Source organism: Lithobates pipiens, unplaced genomic scaffold (assembly GCF_037356315.1).
Source record: "Lithobates pipiens isolate NorthernLeopardFrog02 unplaced genomic scaffold, aLitPip1_a1.2 Scaffold_16, whole genome shotgun sequence".
Classification (NCBI taxonomy): Eukaryota; Metazoa; Chordata; class Amphibia; order Anura; family Ranidae; genus Lithobates; species Lithobates pipiens.
This window is the reverse complement of record NW_027507748.1, coordinates 105144490-105168524: the sequence shown is the minus strand read 5'-3', so window position 1 is coordinate 105168524 and position 24035 is coordinate 105144490. Positions and strand designations below refer to the sequence as shown.

General features: G+C 48.4%; 1 protein-coding gene across 1 annotated transcript; it reads left to right on the top strand.

Moving 5' to 3' along the window:
• The first annotated feature begins 477 nt into the window (after positions 1–477).
• On the top strand, positions 478–22084 carry LOC143984263 (histone H2A-like). The gene is made up of 2 exons (XM_077484535.1): positions 478–565; positions 21609–22084. The coding sequence occupies exon 2, from the start codon at positions 21609–21611 to the stop codon at positions 22020–22022; it is 414 nt and encodes a 137-aa protein (XP_077340661.1). The 5' UTR covers positions 478–565; the 3' UTR covers positions 22023–22084.
• The last annotated feature ends 1951 nt before the right edge of the window (positions 22085–24035 follow it).

Genomic DNA, 24035 nt, shown 5'->3' with positions numbered 1-24035 from the left:
GCATGCACAGTGCTTTCCACATATTCCAATGACTCTAGTTCACAACAATTGAGTCAGTTCCTGTCAGTTTCTGCACCGGAAACTGACAGGAACTGACTGCACTGGTGTGAACTAGAGCCATTGGAATATATGGAAAAAGCTGTGCATGCTTTTTTAGGGCCAGTTCACACCACAAAAATGCACTCATACGTTCCAGATCAGTTTTTGCTTACAGTTCACACCACATGCAGTTCCAGTGCATTTTTTATACAATTTGCTAAGTTCCAGTACAGTTCTGTGCAAAAAAAATGCAGCACGCTCTACTTTTTTTTAACTGCAGTGGTGTGAACTAGAGCCATTGGAATACATGGAAACCACTGCAAACCACTGCAAACATTTTTAGCGTAGATAAAAAGTGCACAATACTGCATCTGGTTTGAACTAGTGCTATATACTTTGGTAATTACCTTAGCCTCTTGCACCTGTGATGCTATGCTTGCAATTAGCCCATTCCAGGGAGTGTCCAGGTATATAAGCTATAGCGAGGCTTCATTCTGGTAGGCTTGGTGAAGGAAGAGGGTCAAAGGTGAGCATAAGGTTTTAGGTAGCATGTCAGAACTTTTTTTTTTTTTTTGGATGGGCTGTGTTGGCTTTATTTGATCCTGACCATAGTGCAGTGCCATGTTCCTAAATTATGATGGTCATTTGTCCTGGCTTTCTATGATAGTTTGGGGGTTTTAAACCCTTACAAACCACTTTGACCTACAGGTAAGCCTACATTAAGGCTTACCGGTAGGTCCATGAAATATCTCTTAAACCTACATGGTTTAGGAGATATTTGCCTAAAGCCAGGTGCTGCTGTCTATGGTGCATGTGCTGTAAACAGCAGCGTGCAGGTGCACTGAGTGTGCTGCGGTTAATGGTGGTATGCTGTGAGTGGTGGCTCCTGTGTGCATGTGTGGGCGTGATGTCATTGCGGCTCTGATGAATGACAGCGCTGGAGCACCAAGAAGATGGAGGCTCTGGACTACAGGGGACAGTGGTGACTTTGCTGGTTCCTGTGTCAGGTAAGTGACACATAATAGTCCTTTATGCTTTACCTTTGCAGGGAATCAAAGAGGAAGTAAACCCATTAGGGTTTACTTTCCCTCTAATGGTGCCTTTAGAAAGCTTCCTGGTTACACCTGTATGACCCACTTGCTGTGGGTCTACTGTCTACCCTAAGTATATGTATTCAGACCCCCCAAAAGCAGCTCAACTTATTTATTTTTTGTGACAGGCGTTCTGTACACTTCTCCCAGCAACCCCCCCCCCCCCCCCCCATGCACTTGGGGGCTGCTGAAGAATGTTCCTAGTATTAGCTGAGTATTGAAATTCTGCTTTGGAAGCTTCTTCGATACAGCAAACTGCTTTACTCTTATGGGGAATATTAAATCATGTCTTACAGAATGGAGAAATAAGAACAGGAATAGACAATACATCCTGTATATATCATAGAAAACATGAACTATACACAATACTACAACGCCACCTGCTGCATAGATGGGTATAATGCATACAGTATTGTCAGTTTACATGCTGTTCTTTTCCATTACTAGATGGATCACAGCATGGGGTAAAAGACAGCAGGTCTGCCTGATGGGGCAGTGTGCACAGAAATCCTCACAGCCCCAGCCCCACTTCTGAGCTGCCCTGTGCTGCTAGGGATGAGCTCAGGAAGTCTGTGCAGTGCTGCACTAATCATAGGCAGTGAGACGTAGCCCAAACCCTGCGGATATGCTTTCTGGGATTGGTGGAGGGGTTGGCCCCCAGGATAGCGGACAGAACTCTGATATGACTCCTACTTTTTTATGCCAGGAAAATGATCACATTATGCTGGGAAAAGCAGGCCCCGCCGTCAATGCTGTTGTGGAAAACTCATGTCAATAAAGTCTTACCACATTATAAGGAAACATACCATAATAGGGGATGCCCCAAAAAATACACGAGTGTGGGCCAGGTGGCTGGCTGAGGCCTCCACAGATTGACATGTCCATGTTGCCATTCTACGGGTGGATGGGAGTTTTGCTGTTGTGGGTGCCTAGTATTGCTTTACTACTTTAATACTGTATAGTGTAACTACTAATGAGTCTAGTTCACTTCTATTGTCCCTTGCGGCCCGACTGAAGAACTTGATCCTTAGCTATCTCCATAGAGTGGGAGCCAACCTAGCACTAAGTTAGTTTGTTTGTGGACGTGCTACAGCTGTAGATTTATACTGTTGAAGCAACTTGCTGGCCCCTGCGTGGGTCTAACTCTAATAAAGGGAAGCCCGGAAACGCAGGCTGGACGGAGGTGCAGGGCTGGCATGACAGATGCTAGGTAACCCCCTGTAGGGTTAAGCCTAGAGAGAGGAAAGAGGAAGGGGTGGAGCGGCAGGAGAGAAAGAGAGGGCGGAGCGCCATATAAGGAGGGGGAGGAGCTACGGCAGGAAGCGTGGGGTCACAATTGGGAAGTGCGGTGAGGACGCACAGGACGAGCTCAGGCTGTACGGCGGTATCTCGGGCGGGACGGGTGGGTTTTTTACACACGGGGGCTTCTGCTGGACTTTAAACACAATGGGGGACGTAGCGGAGCTTGTGGAGCGGCTCCGGGCGGCGGCTGGAGCACGCGGGACGGACTGGCTGCAGGAGCAGGTGGCGGCAATTACACGTGCGGCGGCGGGGGGCCTGTAGAAGGGGGGGGGGGGGGGGATGGCACACCACGCGCTCGGCGGACCAGGCCGCCGGAGCGCTTCTCGCCTGGCCCCTCCACCAGAGTCCAGCGCCCTACCAGGAGCCCGATAGCGGACCCGCCGCCCCCCCCCCCGCGAAACGGTCTTCAGCGGGGGCTCGGGGGGGGGGGGGGGGGGGTGTCCGGGCGGAATCCTCTTCGTGGGCGGGGAGCGGGGGGTTGGAGCCAGCGGTCACCCCCTCCCCACCGGCGCGGTCAGGTGACGGACGGAGCACGGTTCCCCTTGCGGCCGCGGTGCTGCCGCCGCAGGGGGAGACACGGCGGAGGAGATCCAGTGACACACCTGCGCGTCCGCTACCAGACGCGGCGGGCAGGTCGGAGCGGAAGTGGAGCCATGAGGGTGGATGGGGACAGGCCCACGGGGCCCGCACGTGGACGCGGTGCGGGCGCCTTGCTCAGCAGGAGGGTAGGTCGGGCCTATTGCGACGACGGAGCATCTACCAGCACCGCTGACGCACCCCCGGGCTGCCCGGCGGCCGGAGGGTCTGCTACGCCTATGCCATCCGCGGCAGATGTGCGTTCCGAATGGGAGCTGTCGGGTTCCGAAGAGGAGGTCCTTGGTCGAGTGGAGGCGGCTGGAGGTTCCGGAGGGACGGCTGACGGGAGGGGACCCACGCAGCCAGGTAAGGGTCTTCACTTTACTTCGAATGCTTTGGGGTGTCTGTCGGGGGGAGTGGTTGGGGGCGCGGCGTGGGGCCGCGCGCGGGAGGTGCCGCGGGGGGCGGGCGGTCGACCTGCCTCCGGCGGGACCCAGGAATCGTTGCAGGCGTTGTTGGGAGGTTTGAAGGATCTGCTGCAGAGGTTTGCTGATGGGGCTTCCGCGGGACCCCCGCAGGTTGCGCTTTGGGTAGGTGGGCTGGGTCGGGTTCGAGTTCCCTTCTGGGGGACGGGGCGTCCAGTGGGGGTGGGGCCTCACAGGGGCCAGGGGCTGGGGCATTCGGGTCGCTGGGTTTGGGCTCCCCCTCGGGGTTTCAGGTGCAGGCGTCTGGGAGTGTGGAGGTAAGTTCACAGCAGGAGGCGCCGGTGGCTGGAGCATCCTCGGTAAGTACGGGGGACGACATGGCGGCGAAAGAGGCTGCGGCTCGGGTCGATTTGGTTCGGCTGGCTGACGCGGCTAGGTGTGAGGTTTATGTCTGTTATGAAGGGCCATTGGGGGCGCAGCTCAAGCAGGAGGTACGGGACAAGATCAAGAAGGGTGAGTATGTGGAGATCTTTTCGTTGCTTCCCTTGGAGAAGTTCAATTTGGATAGGGTCAAGCCTGATAGCTCTAAGAAAGATGATGAGGAGAAGAGGCGGTATCGGCTGATACCGCGGACTTTCCCTAATTGGCTGCAGGCGTTTGCCATTCTGGCCAGCGTGATTGGCGAGACGGCGCCGGAGCATTGCTCGGCCCTGTTTTGTTACATGGACGCTATCGGGGAAGCGCATAGGGTGTATGGGGGTACGGCTTGGCTGCGTTACGACGAGCAGTTTAGGCAACGGCGGGCGGTGAGGCCTGATATTCGGTGGGATCACAAGGATATCAGCCTTTGGATGCGGTTGATGGCATCGGCGCGGACGCCTTCGCAGTTTTTTCAGGGGGGGCCCGGGGGAACCCCCGCCTCTGGACTTCCGGCCGGAAAGAAAATGGGCGTGTGCTGGCAGTTTAACGAAGGGGCCTGCAAGTTCGGGGGGTCCTGTCAATTTAAACATGAGTTTTCCGGTTGCGGTGGCGCTCACTCCCTCTCCCGTTGTTTTAAAAAGGGCAAGCGTGCCGGGGAACCTGCGTTCAAGGGGAGCAACCCCGGTGAGGGTGGGAAGGATGCGTCCTTTTCTAAATGGGTACCCGGACAAGGGGGCTGCGCGGGTGCTGGGGGAAGGGTTTGCGGTGGGTTTTCAGATTCCGTGTTCGTTGGAAGTGGTTCCTCCGGTGGCTAAGAACTTGAGGTCCGCCTTGCGGCATCTGGGGGTGGTCAGCGACAAGTTGGCTAAGGAGGTTTCCTTAGGGAGGATGTGTGGCCCGTTCGTGGAACAACCGTTGCCGGTTTTGGTGGTGTCGCCGTTAGGGGTGGTGCCTAAGAAGGAGCCTAACAAGTTCCGGCTTATCCATCATCTGTCCTTCCCGAAAGGGGGTTCAGTGAATGACGCCATCGATCCCGAGGCCTGCTCGGTGTCTTACACGTCGTTTGACGCGGCGGTGGGCTGGGTACGGCGTTACGGGAAAGGGGCCCTTATGGCGAAGTCTGACATTGAGGCGGCGTTTCGGCTGTTGCCAGTGCACCCGGAGAGCTTTTGGCTCTTGGGGTGTTGTTGGCAGGACCGGTTTTACGTGGACCAGTGCTTGCCCATGGGCTGTTCCGTGTCCTGTGCCTTGTTTGAACTGTTTAGTTCATTCTTGGAATGGGTGGTGCGCGATGTGTCGGGCTGGGCGTCAGTGATTCATTACCTTGATGACTTTCTCGTCGTGGGCCCCCCGTCCTCCAATGTGTGTGCGATCCTTTTGGCCACGTTGCAGCACATTGCGGATCGCTTTGGGGTGCCGTTGGCGGCCGACAAAACCGAGGGGCTGGCCACGGTCTTGAGTTTTTTGGGCATTGAAATAGACACGGAGGTGATGGAGTGCCGCTTGCCGGCGGACAAAGTCGAGGGACTGAAGCGGGAGCTGCGGGAGTTGGTCGGCGTACGGAAAGTGCAACTGCGGAAGTTGCAGTCGGTCCTGGGTAAGTTAAATTTTGCTTGCCGGATCATTCCGATGGGGCGGATATTTTGCCGTCGGCTGTCGGGGGGCTACGGCGGGTGTTCTGGTTCCGACCCACTTCATTCGGTTGACGAGGGAACTTAGGGAGGACTTGCGGATTTGGCAGACTTTTTTGGAAGGCTTCAATGGTCGGTGTGGATGAAGGGGCTGGTGAGTAATTTAGACGTGGAGTTGGTAACGGATGCGGTGGGGTCCACGGGCTATGGGGCCTTTTTTCAGGGACAATGGAGCGCGGAGGCAGGGCCCCGGTCGTGGGTGGAGGCGGGGTATACGAAGAACCTGGTGCTGCTGGAATTGTTTCCGGTGGTGCTGGCAATGGAGCTTTGGGGGGGGGTCGTGCCGGGATCTGAAGATCAGGTTGCACTGTGACAACATGGGAGTGGTGCAGGTGATCATTAGGATGTCGGCGTCTTCGCAGCCGGTGATCCGGCTGCTGCGCCACCTGGTGCTGAGGTGTTTGCAGGCGAACATATTTTTGTATGCCGTTCATATACCGGGGGTGGACAATAACGTGGCTGATGCCTTATCTAGATTCCAGTGGGAGAGGTTTCGGGCGTTGGCTCCGGAGGCGGCGAGAGAGGGGATCCCCTGCCCGGAGTGGCTCTGGGAGGTTGCGTTGGAGTCGCCTCGGAATGGATCAGGAGGTCGGTGAGCGGTGCGACCTGGGCGGCATACAGTAAGGTGTGGACGGAATGGATGGATTTTACACGGCTAGCGGACGCTGAGCTGGGTGGGGGTGGCGATCAGGGGCGGTTGGTGTTGTGCTTTGTTTCTAAGGTCATGGAACGCGCGGGGTCGGTGTCCTCGATTGAGCGTAAGCTTGCGGCGCTGGCCTTTTGGTTTAAGTTGCGTGGGGAGGTTGATCACACAAAAGGTTTTTGGGTCAAGCAGGCGGTCAAGGGGTACAAGAAGGGCAATCCGCGGAAGGATATAAGGAGGCCGGTGACCTTCCAGGTCCTGCAGGTTATCTGCGAGCGATTGGGGGAACAGTGCACTTCTGGTTATGAGGTGCGGTTGTTCCGAGCGGCCTTTTCGTTGGCGTTCTTTGGGGCTTTTCGGGTGGGGGAGTTGGTCAGTCCGGCAAAGACTGTTGGGGGGGGGGGGGGGGGGACTGTTGGGTCAGGATGTGACCTTTGGGGGTTGATAGGGTGCGTTTGCGGCTGCGTAGGTCCAAGACAGATCAGACTGGGACTGGGGTGGACATATGGTTGTTTGCGCTGCCGGGATCGGGGTTATGCCCGGTGAGGGTGCTATCGGAGTTCCTGGGGGTTAGGCCAAAAGGGGTGGGCCCGTTTCTGGTGCATCAGGACGGCACCTTTTTATCCCGTTTTCAATTTGTGGCTGTGTTTCGGAGGTGTCTGCGGGCGGGGGGTTTGGATTGCTCTCAGTTCGCCTCCCACTCCTTCCGCATCGGGGCAGCCACTGAGGCGGCCAGGTGTGGGTTGGACGAGGCTGTGGTCAAGAGGATTGGGCGCTGGGAATCACGGAGGTTTAGGTCGTACGTGCGGCCACACTTGATGTAGGCGGGTTCGGGGTTTTGGTTCATGTTTTACAGGTGGCAGGGGGGGGGGGGTGGATGTTTTGGGGGGTCGTGGTCGGGTTTTTGCATAGTTGCTTTAATATTTGTTTTTTTCCTTTCAGATGGAGGTCGCGAACGCCTCGTCTGGATATTGGGGCACTCCTACGTTTTTTGGGGTGCCAGGAGAGCAGATGTCAGGCCGGAAGGAAGGCAGCTGGGGATTTCCCAGGGGGAGGCGAGCATAAGGTGGTTGGGGATCCTCGGGCTTAAATGGAACAGGGTGGTGCCGGAATTTCAGCGGTACGCCAGACTGGATAGGCCCCCGGATGTGTTGGTGTTGCATGTGGGGGGTAACGACTTAGGGGTCCGGTCCACCAGGGACATCGTTTCGGATGTGAAACGGGACTTTCTCATGCTTCGGATGAATTTTCCGAGTATGGTGGTGATCTGGTCGGACATCGTTGCGCGGACCGCGTGGCGTATGGCTCGCTCTGTGGTTCGACTCAATAAAGCTAGAATTAAGGTTAATAAGGCCCTGGGGAGGTTTGTGTCCCGGAATGGGGGATTGGTGATACGGCACACGGAGTTGGAGGTGAATGTGGGCATGTACCTTAGGGGGGATGGCGTGCATCTCACGGTGGTGGGAACTGACCTTTTGGACCCTGGGGGTGCAGGGGGGGATTGAACGGGCTCTGCGGGTGTGGAGGGGCCCTTAAGGCTAAGGTGGTCATCCTTGGTGGCAGTGTCTTTGACGGGGTAAAGGAAAGTAGGTGATGGAACGGTGTGGGGGGGCTCATAGGTGGTCTGTGCCCCTTTTGGTGTATCCCAGCGGAAGGGTAGGCTGGGATACGGGTTTGGTGACACTGCGGGAAGGTGGGGTTGTCTCCGGGCTGTTAAACGGCCGGAGGCCTTATATGGTACAAATTTGGGTCCCGCAGTGGTTTTTGGGAAAATGGTAACGTTAAATGGAACCGAGGTACCGTCAAAGACTAAACGACTGGGAGTTGTAATTGCTGTTGCAATATATATAAGTATGTTTCTATTATAACATTAAAGTTATTTATTTTATTTTGGTTAAATAAAAGGCTATGGCCAATTTATACTCCAAACTCCGGTGTGGTCTATTTATTGGGAAAGGGGAAGGTAAATGGAATGGTACAGGTATGGGTAGTAAAAGGGAATATTTCGGAAGGGGTAATTACCGTATGCATAGGTCATGTGGCATGTCACTGTTTCCTGTTGTTGAATGTCTGTTTGTCTAAAAATCAATAAAAATCTAAAAAATAAAAAAAAATCATAGGCAGTGAGATTTCTGATCTCTGCAGCCGCACACTGGGAAATGCCTCGCTGCCTGTGATTAGTGCAGCGCCGTACCGACTTCCTGGCGGGCTCTGCACATGGAGTGTGCAAACACGCCGGAGCTCATCTTTACTGACTACTGTCACCTGCCTGGGGACACTGGGCCCACACTGCCTCATGCTAGCACAAAGGAGAGGGAATGGAGGAGTAAGATCATCAGTTTGTGAATGTCAGAAGCTGTAGAGGAGTGCTAGCCTTAACAAATTCAAACTGCCGCAGATATTGTCCAAGAAACTAGAGTAATATAGCAGCTGTTTGATTGTGTTTCTGTAGGAGAGGAATATTTTGCTGAAAGGGAAAGAATCAATCAATCAATGAAAGGGACCACATAGTGTGTGTGTGTGTGTGTGTTCCTAAAGCAGAGTCCCACCCACTTTTGAGAGGTCTTCTTAAATGAAAGACCACAGCTTGTGTTTGGCTCATTAAAATTATTTTTTTCTTTAACTACTTATGAAGTACAGCCTGTACTTCCGGTCTGTGTCACAGGACATCATATGCTGCTGCTTGGTGAGCTTCCCCCCCCCCCCCCCCATATCTTCTGGTGTCTGTGGCGAGAATCCGGGCCCTGCTGTGACTCACTGCCATGTGACTTGCTCATTAGCAGTAGAAAATGGGCAGTGAAGCTGCAAGGCTCCATTGCCTGCTTACCTTAATTAGAATGGCGGTGCCTGCACCCGATCTGATGAACATGAACTATTTACTAGCCTCTGTCCCTGCTCTCTCTACATCCCAAAACATCCCCCTGCGCACGCCTATGGTATGGAGCAGGGATTGGCAACCCACACCCAGCCCGCTGTTGCTAAATCTTCGGCCCGTCAGTGCCATGATCGATTCACAGGCACTGAGCCTGCGGACAAGTGATTGGATGTTTCATACTGTTATCTGCAAAAGTTTGTCTGTTATGATAAAACTGCAGCTATATACCTCCATTAATGGGTATATAGCTCTCGCCGCCTCTTGACTCCAGCACTGTAAACAATGTATGTATCTTTGTCAGCCCCTTTAATGCAAATCCTTATGACTATTCTGAGCAGGAGATTAACCTGAATTTTCCTGGGAAATTAAGTATTATGGGTTGGCCTCCCTCCTTTGCTTATCCCAGCATGGGATCTTTTAAAGTGAGTATGTGTAAAACCAGGGCTGGTGCAAGGATTTTTGGCGCCCTAGGCGAAACCTAATTTTGCCGCCCCCGTTGGCTCCGCCCCTTCACTGAGACTTTTGCGGCGCCTCTTCACCCATTTCTTCAGCTGTGGTCCACAGGCCTGTACCTGTGCATCTGGACCCGGCCCGAAAACAAATAGTGGATGGCACCGGCTTGCTTAATCAAGCCAGCTGTGGTCCACAAGCTAGGGCAGTATACAGACAGGCTAACTGTATAATTGCCTGTCTGTACGAGTATACAGATACTTACTTACCTTGCTTTACAGACACCTACTAAAAATAAATGCACATTTTTGTACCTTTTTTTTTGTATGCAAAAGGATCTTAATTTCTTAATTTTTTTTTACAAAGGTGGACTTAAACCTCCACACCTCAAATCACCCCAATTTCTTTATTTTCAAGTTTCAGATCACCACAATTCTTCCATCTTCACACGTCAGATCTCTCCATCACTTTCACTAGATCACGATCACCCTGAATACTTGTTCCCCTCTGCACCCCTCCTCTGTATCTCTGTTCATCTCAAACCCCCCCAACACACATCAGTTCCTCTCACACACAATCTACCTCTCTGTACCCCCCTGAACGTCTGTCCACCCCCCCACACACACACACACACACCTGTTACCCCTCTGTACCCCCTGAAAGTCTGTCCCCCCCAAGACATACACCTGTTGTCTTTCTGTACCCCCTGCATGTCTGTCCCCCCACACAATCTGTTACCCCTCTGTACCCCCCTGCACATCTGTCTCGTGTCCACACACATCTGTTCCCCCCTCTATACCTCCCTGCATGTCTGTTCCCCACCCCCACCACACACACACACACACACACACACACACACCTGTTCCCCCCTCTGTAACCCCCCCACATACATAAACACACACCTGTTCCCCCTATGTGCCCCCCCCCCCACACACCTGTGTTCCCCACACACCCCTCTGTTCCCCCTATGTACCACACACACACACACCTCTGTTCCCCCTATGTACCCCCCCCCCCACACACCTCTGTTCCCCCTGCACGTCTGTTCCTAATCCCCCCCCCCCCCCCCACACACACACAGCGAAATAAACTATAAACTTGACAGAGTACATTTTTTATTTCATGTGTTTGCAGGCTGCAGAACTAAGCATGCTGCCTGAGCTTCCACTATACCTGAGCCAGCGGCGGTGATGCCTTTACTCCAGGAGAGTGGTGCTGCTGCCTGCCTGTTCTTCTATAACAGATGCCCGAGCGGCCAGAAGGAGGGGGAGCGGATATCGGCAAGCCCAGAGTTGCATGCCATCTCATCCGCTCCAGCCAGTTCCACCGATCATGCTGTACTTACGGATCGGCCGGCTGTCTCCCCTCATCTTCTCACTGCTAGGGCGGCTTCTCACTGCTAGGGTGGCACTGCAGGCTGGGGACAGAGCGGTCCGGGATGTCTCTTCACAGGCGCAATCGCCCTCTATGAGGCAGCATGTATTTAAAAAAATTACAATCCTGGATATATTTTAATAATCCGAATCACAGCGAGTGGCTGGGGATCCGTATTTTGCCGCCCCCCCCTACCTGGGCGCCCTAGGCAGCCGCCTGACCCGCCTATTGCTAGCGCTGGCCGTGTGTAAAACAATGAGGTTTGGATCCCATTGTTTGTATACGCAAGCCTAGGCACCGACTTGTCTGATCTACCAGAGATTTCTGTGAAGATAATGTTCCGCTCTACATATACAAGCTAAATGAAATATATTCATAATTACAATATTTTACAGCTATTAATGGAGATGGAGGCAACATGAACATCTGATAATGCATACACTTAATTGCTAATTTCCTTATATCGGACATCTCAAGTCTCCCGTGACTCGTGGGATACTGCCGCATTTGACGGTGGGCACGCAGACAGCCGTGATTGTGGCACAGGCTGGACTGGCCTACTAGGATACAGAGAAATTTTCCAGCAGGCCGCCTGCCCTGGTGTCGCTTTGAGTTGTGCCACCCAGGGCAAATCCAAATGCAGAGTCCTCCTCTCCCTCCCTCTGTGTAATCACAAACAGTGGGTGTCTCCCTCTGTGTCATGCAGCTGCAGTCTTAACTGTACGGTGGCTGTCCACTGTAACAAAGCCACCCCGCTTCATCCATGATGGATGTGTTAGGTGTGACTACTGCAAGTCACCTATTCATAAGTTATGTTACCGTTTCCCAATTATTATTAGAGTCTTATCTAAGCAAGGAAACACGGAAAGAAGTTCTCAGTATGTCTGCTCAGACGGTCGCACTCACTCTGAGGTCCTTTATTATCACACAGCTCTTTTTATACACTAAAAAAGACAGGCGTTAAAAATGTTGAAACAAAACAACTTCCATAAAAGGCAATTTCTAAGTGTCTTCTGCTTTTAGAGTCGATGTGGCAGATGACCCTTACGACATGGTTTCCTCTTATGTGACTGCACCCATCCGGCCTTTAAGGATGATGTGTCTTTAAAACAACTGAAAACAGACGAGATAAGCATTTAGTGAAACATACTGTCAACCATTTTTATTCTTATACCTTGATCCTCACAATTTCCCCCTTTGACATCACCCTTCCCTCTTACCCTGGGTCCACCTGAACAAGTTCTAGTCGGCCTATGTCCAAAGTACTCTCCCTGACCGCGAGTTGTCAGAGGGGTATACACCCATCCCCCTGGATAGTACCAACATCTAAAATTCAGGAAGAGTGGCTTTTCTGACAGATGGGTGATGTCAAGGAACCAAATCCACCTATCTTATCCAACTTATCAACTTACAAAAGTTCCATCTTTTCTACAGCATTTACCTTGGCTTTCTTGCAAAAGCACATGAGCAGTTTAAAGCACGCATAAAGAAGAAATACAAATAAAAGCACCACTATAATTGTCATCGCTGCCTTCTTAAGCCAAGAGAATAACCCTGAGAAGCTAAAAGTTCCACCAAACGGATCCCAGTCACGGCCAATATTACGGGCCTTCTCCTGTAGATCCTTTACTTCCGTGCGGTGTCGTGCAATGATGTCATAATAGTCGGGTATCTCGATGCTGGTGTTATGTATCCAAGTACAACATTCATAGTCTTCTGTAGCCTCACAGAGTCCTGTTAATGCTGCACTCATACTTTCAATCGCTAACTCATGTAATTCTATTTGTTTTGTGATGGCTCTGGTCTCTAGATTTAACTTAGTAATGTCATCAGAGTTTTTCTCCAAAATATCATTAATTATTCCAGTATAGTTATTTAGTCGCTTCATTAAGTCTATACCCCATCCTGTCCAGGACGGGAACCAAGCCCATGCCATGTCCTGCTCTAAGAATATTTCTCTCTTGCTACGATATCTGAGGGGATATCTGGGGTGCATACTAGCTTCTAGTAGGTGATCACCTCGTTCATCACCCACTACTCCCATTACTGGTACCAAACTTGCGAGGTAGCACCATCCCTGAGCCCTTCTAGGTATCCAGGTATAACACTTATCCCCACAACAGATGTATATATTGTTTCCTAGAGCTACTGATCTTGAACTGATATCATTTCTATAACGAGAGGTGTATCCATAGAGGGATAAGTTGGATACTAACCACCTAACATTATTATCCACAATGTTAGTGAGGAAGTCAGATAATGTCTGGTGTGTGCTGGAATTACTGGGGTAGAAGCTTCCATTTAATACGACAATGGACAAATTAAACTTGCTGTCTTGGCATTCTCTATTTCCTCCCGTTGTGTTCCCTAAGTTGAAACACCAGGCAGGGGGAAAGGCGAGACCATTTGATTTAAACATTACTGTCTTGCTGGTATTTGTTCCAGTTATGTTAATGCTACTGTTAGCAAGGTCAGTATAATTTATAGGAACTGCCATCAGTGGTATGTTTGCTGTACTGGGGTGTAATTTACTGCAAATCCAACATTTCTCATATCCTGACTTCCGAGCATAAGCATATTTAAACTTCAGTAATAACATTTTTTTAGAAAATCCTTCATCCTTGTGAATTTCATTCTGTGAGGTAACCAAACTATTGGTCAGGATTACTGAAACAAAAAGAATAAAAAGATACATGTTGTCATTTGCCAACTGGCTCCTTTTTACAGTGTGAAGCGTGGATCCAGGCTGCTTTACCCTCCAACTTGACCGATGTGGGAGTGGTCAGCAGTACTTGATATGGTCCTTCAAACCGTGGCTCTAAAGCTTTTCTGGTATGTTTCTTTACATAGACCCAATCTCCGGGGCTCAGCGAATGAGTACCTGCTATTGAGTTAGGGTCTGGAAGAGAAGAATACACACTTTTGTGGATCTTAGTTAGATGCTGTTGTAATTGTATCACATATGCAGTCAAACTATCACATTGCAATTGCATACTCTGTGGAAAGTATAAACCTAGTCTGGGTGCATTCCCAAAAAGTATTTCATATGGGGATAACCCTGTTTTTCCCATTGGAGTATACCTTATGGAGAACAAAGCTAAAGGCAGACATTCTGGCCAAGGTTTATTTAACTCTTGCATAGCTTTTTGTATTTTTAACTTTATTGTCCCATTTACTCTTTCTACTGATCCTGAACTCTGTGGGTGGTAAGGGGTGTGGAAACTTTGTTGAACCCCTAACATAGCCATTACATTCTGCATGATTTCTCCTGTAAAGTGTGTTCCCCTATCTGATTCTATGGTTTCAGGAAGACCAAACCTAGGTATTAACTCAGTGATCAGTTTCTTCGCTGTGGCTTTCGCTGTGGCTGACTTCACTGGATAACTTTCTGGCCAGCCTGAAAATAAGCAGATGCACACGAGACAAAATTCAAATGGGCCGCTCTTAGGCATTTGGATATAGTCAATTTGCAGTCTCTGAAAGGGATACTGGGCCCGAACCTGATGTTTACGTGGGGTTTTCACTCTCTGTCCTGGGTTATTTAACAGACAGATTTGGCATGCAGCACAGTAGTTCCTTGCAGTACTACTGAATCCAGGGGCTAGCCATCCTTGGCTTACAATCCTATACATAGAATTGGAGCTGACATGAGTGGGCAAGTGGACAGCCGCTGCCATTGCGGGGTATAGAGAAGCAGGTAGGCATATTCTGCCTCCTTCCCTCCATATATTGTCAAGGCCTGGTGCTGCTCCCATTTTTACCCATCTATCTTTCTCGCTCTCTCCTGCTTGCTCCTGTAGTTTACTCATCTGCTGCCATGTCGGTTCTGGGATGCTCACCTTTACCGTTGCTAAGGTCTCAGGGCTTACTTCCCCTAGAGCTGCTTGTTTTGCAGTTAAATCTGCAAATGCATTTCCTTTTGCTTCAATTGTTTTTGCGCTCGTGTGTGCCGCTATCTTCATAATGGCTACTCTTCTAACTTTTTGAAGATTGTTCAGGACTCTTTTGATTCCTTCACCATGTTTAACAGGTGTGCCTGCTGCTGTAAGGTAACCTCTAGCTTTCCATATGTGGCCATAATCATGTGCAACACCATAAGCATAGGCAGAGTCAGTGTAAATGTTCCCTTCTTGTCCCTCTAAGTGTTCTAAGGCTTTTTCTAAAGCTGTTAGTTCCGCTTCCTGTGCAGACATGTGTGCTGGTAATGACCGTGCTTCAATTACCAGTGTATCAGTCACTACAGCATATCCTGTGTGATATTTACCCTTGTCATCAGCAAACCTGCTGCCATCTATATACAAGGTGTGCTCAGCATTTAAAATTGGTGTATCTGTAACATGTGGAAACCCCGTGATCTCTTGTTCCATAAGTTGAAAACAATCGTGTTCATCAGATGTTATGTCATGAAATGAAAGTGTGTCAGAATCCTGAGTTTCTTGTGCTGTGCCTTCACCATTACTCCCCCCTGTCAAATCTGTCTGTAAGGGTAGAAGTTGTGCTAAGTTAAAGGAAGTGCATCGCTGGAAGGTAACATTGGGAGGTAGGAGCAAGGTGCATTGCAGACGCAGCTGCCTCGCCATTGATATGTGCTTTGGCTGAACTTGTGACAAGATGGCGTGTATGTCATGTGTGGTATGTACCACTACAGGATTGTCTAAGACAATTTCTGAGGATTTGTCAATGATAATTGACACTGCTGCGACTGCTCGTACACACGGTGATCCTCTAGAGACAGGATCGAGAGCCGCTGAGAAATATGCTACCGGCCTTTGTTTGATGTGTTGTTGTGTCAACACCCCTGTTGCGTGTCCCGTGATTTCAGCAATGTACAAATGAAATGTTTTGGTATAGTCAGGGATCCCGATCGCAGGTGCCAAAATTAGTAACTTTCTTAAGGTGCTAAAAGACTTATGACCTGCTTCTGTGAGTACATAGGGTACTATTTTCAAGCAATCATATAATGGCTGCATCAGAGAACTGGCATGTGGTATCCATTGTCTACAATATGACACTATTCCCAGAAACATACGAAGTTGCTTAAAGTTGCGTGGGACATTCATTTGTCTTATGGCCTGGACTCGTTCTTCAGTGAGGTGTCGAGTACCCTGGGATATACAGTGGCCCAAAAAGACAACCTTTTTCTGGCATACCTGTAACTTAGTTCTATTCACTTTGCACCCTTTTTCAGCCAGGAATTGTAACAATGATAGAGTGGCTTTTAAACAAGTATCGTTATCCGGACAACATAACAATAGGTCATCTACATATTGCAACAATACACAAGTGTCAGGTGGTTGCCATTCCCCCAACACTGTCTGTAGGGCTTGTGAGTATAGAGTTGGCGAATGCGCCATTCCTTGTGGTAGGCGTGTCCAGGTCAACTGGCGGTTTTTGAGACGGAACGCAAACCACGGTTGACATTCCTCCGCCAGGGGTACAGAAAAGAAAGCATTAGCCAAGTCTATAACAGTAAATGAGGAGCTATCTGATGGTACTTCTGAAAGTAAAGTATGCGGGTTTGGTACTAGTGGCGTTATTGGGACCAATATTTTATTTACCGCCCTTAGGTCTTGTACCATTCTATACTTTACTGGGCCATCCCCCAATGTCTTTTTCTTGACCGGATACAATGGGGTATTGGCTGGTGACTGTATTTCTTTTAATGCTCCACTTTTGAGTAGAGCCTCCACTTGTAGTTCTATAGCTGCTTCCTGGGGCGCACTGAGTGGGTACTGTTTCTGCTGGGGGAGAACTGCTCCTGGAATCAGCTGTAGAGTAACCTGGGGTATGGGCAAAAGTCCAACGTCTGCTGGATGTGTTTCCCATAGCCCTTCCGGAAGGCTAGACAGAATTTGATCTATTTCCGGCGAGGGTGTATTGGACAGTTCTGGTTCTACTTCCAAACATTGTATTTTATTACAGATTTCTATACCCTCTGGGTCGTCTCCTATTGCTAAGGTGACCATACCATCTGGATGATAAGTAATGTTTGCTCCTATTTTCTGAAGAATATCTGCTCCTAATAAATTAGTAGGGGCTCCTCTGGAAATCAAAAAGCGTGACAAAAACATGTGATTCCCTATTTTTACTTTTAAAGGTTTAGTCAGTGGGGCATCGGACAAAAGACCGTCATAACCACTTATGGGTATGGTGTCACGGGATGTCATGTGTGGAGGGACTACTGAATCAGATAATAAGCTGCGTGATGCTCCTGTGTCAACTAAACAAGGAATATGTTTACCTTCCACCTTCATCAATATGTGGAGCATTTTATTCTCTGATTCAGCTAGGACTGGGGCAAGTCATGCGGTCGGATCGTCCCTATCATTGGTACGCCTCTGTCTGTAGTCCCTCGTGTCTCTGTCCGTGTTTCCTTCCTGTTCGTTTTTTATTCTTTTCCTACAGTCTCTTTTTATATGTCCCACCTTGTTGCAGTAATAACAGGTAAGAGGTTTACGGGAGGAATTCCCTCCTTCATTGACCCGGGCAACAGTGTTAACTCCCGGTGTCCTTCTGGGTTTAGTTTCTGCTAAATCAGCCTCTATGCCTTGTGCTTTCTGCAACAATGTTCCTCTGTCCCGTATGGCTCTCCATTCGGGAGTACATGCCTTCAGTTTGTCACCTATTTGGGGTACTAGTCCTTCCATAAACTGTCGATTGAAAGCCCTAATGGTGACGGGTAAGGCTAAATCTAGACCTTCGTCAGCCATCATGCTTTCCATGTTGAGGTAAAATTCTGTAACAGTCTGACCTGGGGCCTGTTTTATGGGCGCTGTCGAACCCCTTTCCTGCTGTTTCCCTTGGCAAAATTCTCGTAACTGATTAATAAACAGGGGTCTAGAGTCTATATGACGGGGGTGTATTCCTGGTGGATCTGCCGCTGGATCCCCTTGTGGTCTATGTGGAGCAATTTCATTCATAAATTGATTAAACATCGTTAGTGTCATTTTATGTCTACACAAATCTTCCCCATCTTGCCAAGTTGCTTCATGTGTGTCTAGTAATTGTGTCACGAATCTACAGAATGCGGCAGGTTTTGCTACGGGATCAGGAGCATTCTGTATTAATGCCATAAGAGTGTCAGCCGACCAAGGTGTCCATGTCCTCAGAACGACTTGTCGAGTCACTGTAGGTGGCTGTCCTGCTTGACCCGCATTTGGATTATTTACTTGTATTACCCTAGTCCGACTGTGGACTGGAGCTACGGACTCTGGTCTTTGAGCTCCGCAATGTACACATTCCTGTGCCCAGTCTGTATTCTGGGTACCGCATACTCGGCATACCCATCCTCTTCCTCTTAAGGAAGGATAAAGTTTTGGTCTTTCGCTACCTGGTGTGGTAGTGGTATAAGGAGGTGGAGTACCTTCCGTTTTTACTCCATCCTCGGGAGCAGAAGGGAGACTCTTGCGTCGGACCTTCATATCCCATCCACCCTGTTCATGACAATACTTCCATCCCTCCTCTTTAGCCCTGTTGGAAACCTTAATTAAACATTGTATTTGTGATACCCATCTGTTCTGCAGGACCTCCCCCTGTCTGTCTCTCTTTATATTCTCCCAACCTTCTACACTTAGCCCATTTTCTCCATCCATTCCAAATTTCTTGAGAACCCTATTCGTGCCCTGTGCCTTGTCCTTCCCATACAACATTGTAATTATGTCTTTAACAGCATAACATTTCTGAGATTCCTCCTGGGGTTTACCATGTGTCTGGCCCATTTTGACAGTCCTGCCTAGGTGGCGTTTGGATCACTTACTAAGTGTCTCGTTGCCTTCTCCTCCTAGGGTGCCAAAATACTAAAAACCTCTCCTGGATGAGATTTCTGAAATCGAATTACTTTATATGCTAGCCAACTGACAAATATTATGACCAGACTGACAGCTACAACATATACAAGCATTCCTTTTGGTGGCCAAACACATATAACTAGATCTCCGGACTTTGTGGAGACCTTATTCCCTTCCCATTACCATGGAATCTCTCAGCAATCGTTTCTTATTCCTGCTTTATTGAGGCAGTCAGGACTTATACTTTCAACCCGTTTTTAGGCTCATGAATCAAAAAGCGTATATCAAACTTAAGTGTCGGACCCCCAAGTACTCTTACGAGTTAAGGGCGCATTCCGTTACCCATTGGGATGATATATGTTTCAATTCACACCATACAAACAGGGCTTATCTCAGTCACAACAGACAGATGACAAGGAGACAGACAAGAAACAACGGTAACATAAGTCAAATATTAAATTCAAGACTCGCTTACTACAGAGGTTGGTTTTACCTGAAGAACAATACAGACAGATCGGGTGGGCACAAATCTAAGAAGCACAGAGTTTATAAGAAAATAAAGCTTTTCTTACCTGCGCAGGATTTGTCTGTGGTTCCTGATGTGCCCGACCTCTTTGTTCCGTCCTTATGTTCGTTCGCCTCTTGTAGTTTCTTTAGCGAAGTCCCTTGTTCGTGCGCCAAAAATGTTAGGTGTGACTACTGCAAGTCGCCTATTCACAAGTTATGTTACCGTTTCCCAATTATTATTAGAGTCTTATCTAAGCAAGGAGACACGGAAAAACTTCTCAGTATATCTGCTCAGACGGTCGCACTTGCTTACTCTGAGGTCCTTTATTATCACACAGCTCTTATATACACAAAGGAAAGACAGGCGTTAAAAATGTTGAAACAAAACAACTTCTATAAAAGGCAATGTCTTCTGCTCTTAGAGCTGATGCAGCAGTTGACCCTTATGACATGGCTTCCTCTTTGTGTGTACGTGACTGGATGTGACTGCACCCATCCGGCCTTTAAGAATGATGTCTTTAAAACAACTGAAAACAGACGAGATAAGCATTAATAAGAAATATACTGTCAACCATTTTTATTCTTATACCTTGATCCTCACATTAGTCTGCATGGCTATCGTCCCAGAAGGAAGCCTCTTCTAAAGATGATGCACGAGAGCTCAGTTTGCTGAAGGCAAGCAGACTAAGGACATGGATTGCTGGAACCATGTCCTGTAGTCTGAGACCAAGAAACTTATTGGGTTCAGATGGTGTCACGCGTGTGTGGCTGCAACCAGGGAGGAGTACAAAGACAAGTTTTTTTGCCTACAGTCAAGCATTGTGGTGGGAGTGTCATTGTCTGGGGGATGCATGAGTGCTGCCAGCACTGGGGAGCTACAGTTTTTATTGAGGAAGATTTAGGTCCACTGAGTCTCTTCTACTACAGAGGGATTTGTTGTTCCATGCAAGCACTATGTTTCAATAGATGGTCTGCTTAACAGTCCTACAGAGGTGTCCTTGTTTGTGCATAGTTTGGAGTATCCCAATTCCCTTCTCCTATTCAAGTTCTCCAAATAACCTAAAAACAAATCCCCCTAGATCGGTCATTGTAGGCAACAAGTGTAAGAACTGTTACTGCCTGCAGGATAATCGGTGGGAGACCCAGGTACAGATATTCAAGTAGTTCCTGTGGGAGCATTGCTACTTACAGGTTACAACTTCTGTTAGTTTTTGCCATCTGTGTCTCATCGGGGAGACTTCACTTCCTGTCCCATAGCCAAAACAGGAAGTGAGAGAATCCCTGCACACTAAGGAAATCCCCCTGGCACCAAACCCCTACCTTGGTTACTAGAAATGGTGACCCCCCCCCCCCCCCCCCCATTTTGAAGACTTCAATTTCTTACTATACTGTGAACAATCCAAAATTAGCCATTTTCTTTCACTTTAATAACTGTAAGCAGAACAAATTGCAGGGGCAAATCTCCCTAATGGGAGCACGGGCAGCAATAAACTGAATGGGTGTTCTAATCCCTCTTCACTCTGTCCAAAACTTAAGTGTTGCATTTGGTTATACTCTAATAAATGCTTAGCCACAAGGACCGTTTTTAGTTTTGTTGGTGGCTGTTTTGGGGATTTATGGGGGTTTTATCTGTTTATTAGCAAATCCTAACCATTAAGCAGCTATAAGAACCTGAGTTATTGCCATGTTGTATGAATAACACTGTATAGTGTACACTAGTAATGGGTTGAGCAGCATGGTGGCAAAAATATTTGTACTATACTTAAAAGGCTTTTCACCCTGCCAGCCCACTCCCAGTTTTATAAACTAATATATTGGTTGTATCTTAGATCCCTTTCACACTGAGCTATAGCACTAATAGCCTCTCCTTTCATTCCAATGTGAAAGCCAGAGTGCTTTCATGCTGGAGTGGTGCACTGACAGGATGCTAAAGTCATACAAGCAACATTGTTGAGGTGCTGTAGGAGCAGTGTATACAGCGCCCCTGCCCATTGAGATCAATGGGTGGTGCTTTGTGGGTGCTCTTTACTTTATTTATTTTATTTTTTCCCAATGGCAACAGTAAAGTGGTGATAAAAATAGCGGTGCTTTACCGCTGACGCCTGGGCGCTGCCAGTGTGAAAGAGCCCTAAATGTCCAACCCTCTGACCACAATCAATTTGTGTAATGTGGCATGAATCTGCACAACACCACTTAATGCACTGCAGTGTATTGAGCCTCCTTGGTCATTGAGTATATAAATCTTCACTTTGTCAGAACCACTTCTACTCCCTTTATCCACCCCTAATCTCAAAACCAATTCAGATCCCACCTGCATCTGAGATCTGCTGGCTGTTTTCTTTGAATGTAGACAAATGAGCTAAAGTGTCCATGGATTTGCTAGTCTGATCATGGTGTCATGTGTGTGTTTTTTTTTTTTTTTTTAAAGATGTCTGGTCGTGGCAAGAAGGTCAAGAAGCCTGCAGCTGCAAAGATCTCCAGGTCAACTAAAGCAGGTCTCCAGTTCCCAGTAGGCCGTATCCACCGCTTTCTGAAGAAGGGAAACTATGCAGAGAGGATTGGCTCTGGAGCCGGGATCTATTTGGCAGCCACTCTTGAATATCTGTGTGCTGAGGTCCTGGAGCTGGCAGGAAATGCAGCCCGAGACAACAAGAAATCCCGCATCCTGCCCAGACACATCCAGTTAGCTGTCAGGAATGATGAGGAACTGGCTAAGCTGTTTGTTGGTATCACCATTGCAGATGGGGGAGTCTTGCCCAATATTCAATCTGTTCTCTTGCCAAAGAAAAGCATGCGAGGTTCTTCACAGGAGCCCAAACCTACAGAGTCTCAGGAGATTTAAATGTTGTTCTTGGTCAAATATTTATTGTTTTTATTGTTTTCTATAATAAAAATTTCTACTAACTTTGACTCCTTTCTAGTCACTTGCAAAATGGGTAGGTCCATAGTCCTTGCCTAGCCAAGGATTGACTCCTAGAGGTAGAGGCATGAAGAGATTTGTAGTTCCACCACAACTGGAGTACTGAGTCTTCCTACCCCCTGATTTACAGTGATGTTCTCGTGTGTGTGTATGTGTATGTATGCCTGGCTGGGCAGGGTGACAGAGGGACTGCAAAATTTAACATGGGGGGGGGGGGGGGGGGTACAGCTACAAAAGCCCCTATGGGGGCTCATTCCAGGACCTTTCATGGATAACCTGCCAGACATTGACCCTAGCAACCGAAGTTGAGTGAGCTGGGGGACTGCCCTTTGTTCCACCACACTGAGAAATTTAACCCAGGGGACCTGCAGTTAGGACTGTGTGCAGCCATGGAAGGCTGGAGCGGGCCTGGTCAAGGACCTGGTGACTAAGTACTGCCCAGGAGCCAGAAATTGTCCCTGACATGTCAGCTGCCCTTGAAGGAGCCAGTAGTTAAAGGTGGGTAGATCTAACAAGGGCTACTCAAAAAATGCATATTTACCCCTAATCACCCAAAGTTCATTGGACTATTTTGGTACCCAATATCACAAACCATTGATTAAAAAAAATAATAATAATTTATTAGGAAATATACAAAATTCATAAATTACAGTATCAGAACAATTGTTACTAACCCAATAAGATTTTTGGGTAATGCCCCCCACCAGTGTGTAGGGGTACAATTGGTGTTGGTATAGACGTGAACCTCGACTAGTTTCGTGTCAATTGCCGCTTCCTCAGGATGCATCAACCCAAACATCTGAAGGAGATGCAATACAATATTCTAATAACACAGAATCAAAAAAGACAAAGAAATTGAGCATAGCATTGGAGTATTTAATTATGTGCGAATCACCAACAAGGCCCAGAAAGGGTTACAGATGGCATAACAGACAGCACTCTTTTTTTTTTTTTTTTCCTCGATGCTTGAGCCCACAACTGGCACAGGGAAAATGTCTCCGCCAGCCACCATTTTACCAAAGACCAGCTATCGTGAGGAAGAAATAAGCGGAACCAAGGCTCTGCCTCTTCGTTTTTACCCTTCGGCTGGTTTTCTGTAATGGCGGAGGCCAAATCTCCTTCGGCCCGCACCTGAGGGGCCGCCTGCTGTAAGGAGGGACTCTGCTGGCTGGGGCCGCCTGCTGTAAGGAAGGACTCTGCTGGGAATGCCTGGGGTAAAGAGGGACTCTACTGGTGGCAGGTGACGCGCTCTGGGCTCCCACTGATTCTGCATTCTGTTGAACTATTTCATATTACAATATAATAAAAATAATGCCCTTCAATCATCCTAAAACCATACCAACCATGGTGCTGTGGTGATTGACGCACTAACACCACGTGTTTGGAGTATCTTTATCTGCTGATAAACTTTCTGGAGTACAAATTTCTTTTGTGGTATAGGATCTGGGCCTGCTGTCCCTCCATCCTTCCTTTTTTTTTTTTTTTTTCTTTCCCCTCCATCCCTTGTTCATCTCACTCTGACCACACCCTCTTTGAGCCACGGTCCTTTAAACCACACCCATTATTTTGAGGCGGTGCACTCTAAATTTTTATTTCATCAATCTGCCTACAAATGAATGCTCCGCCCCTATAACAAGACTCCAACTACAAAGTGTTCCTATAATTTTTTTTTTTTTTTTTTTAATGTTGGCAACTATGCTCCTGTGGGGGTAGCACTACAGTTAAAAATGGGTCTGGCAATGTTTGAAGGGCTATCTGGAGTAGCCAATTGCCAGGCCTGAACACCTTCACACAGGGGAGGAAGTGGTTCATTGTGAAACTAAGCTCAAAAAGCTAATTTGCTTTTTGTAGGGAAAATCTAGAAATGCTAGATTGTGTATATAATTTTTTTTTTTTTATGAATTAAATAAGTATACAAAGCACAGCCTATTGGGC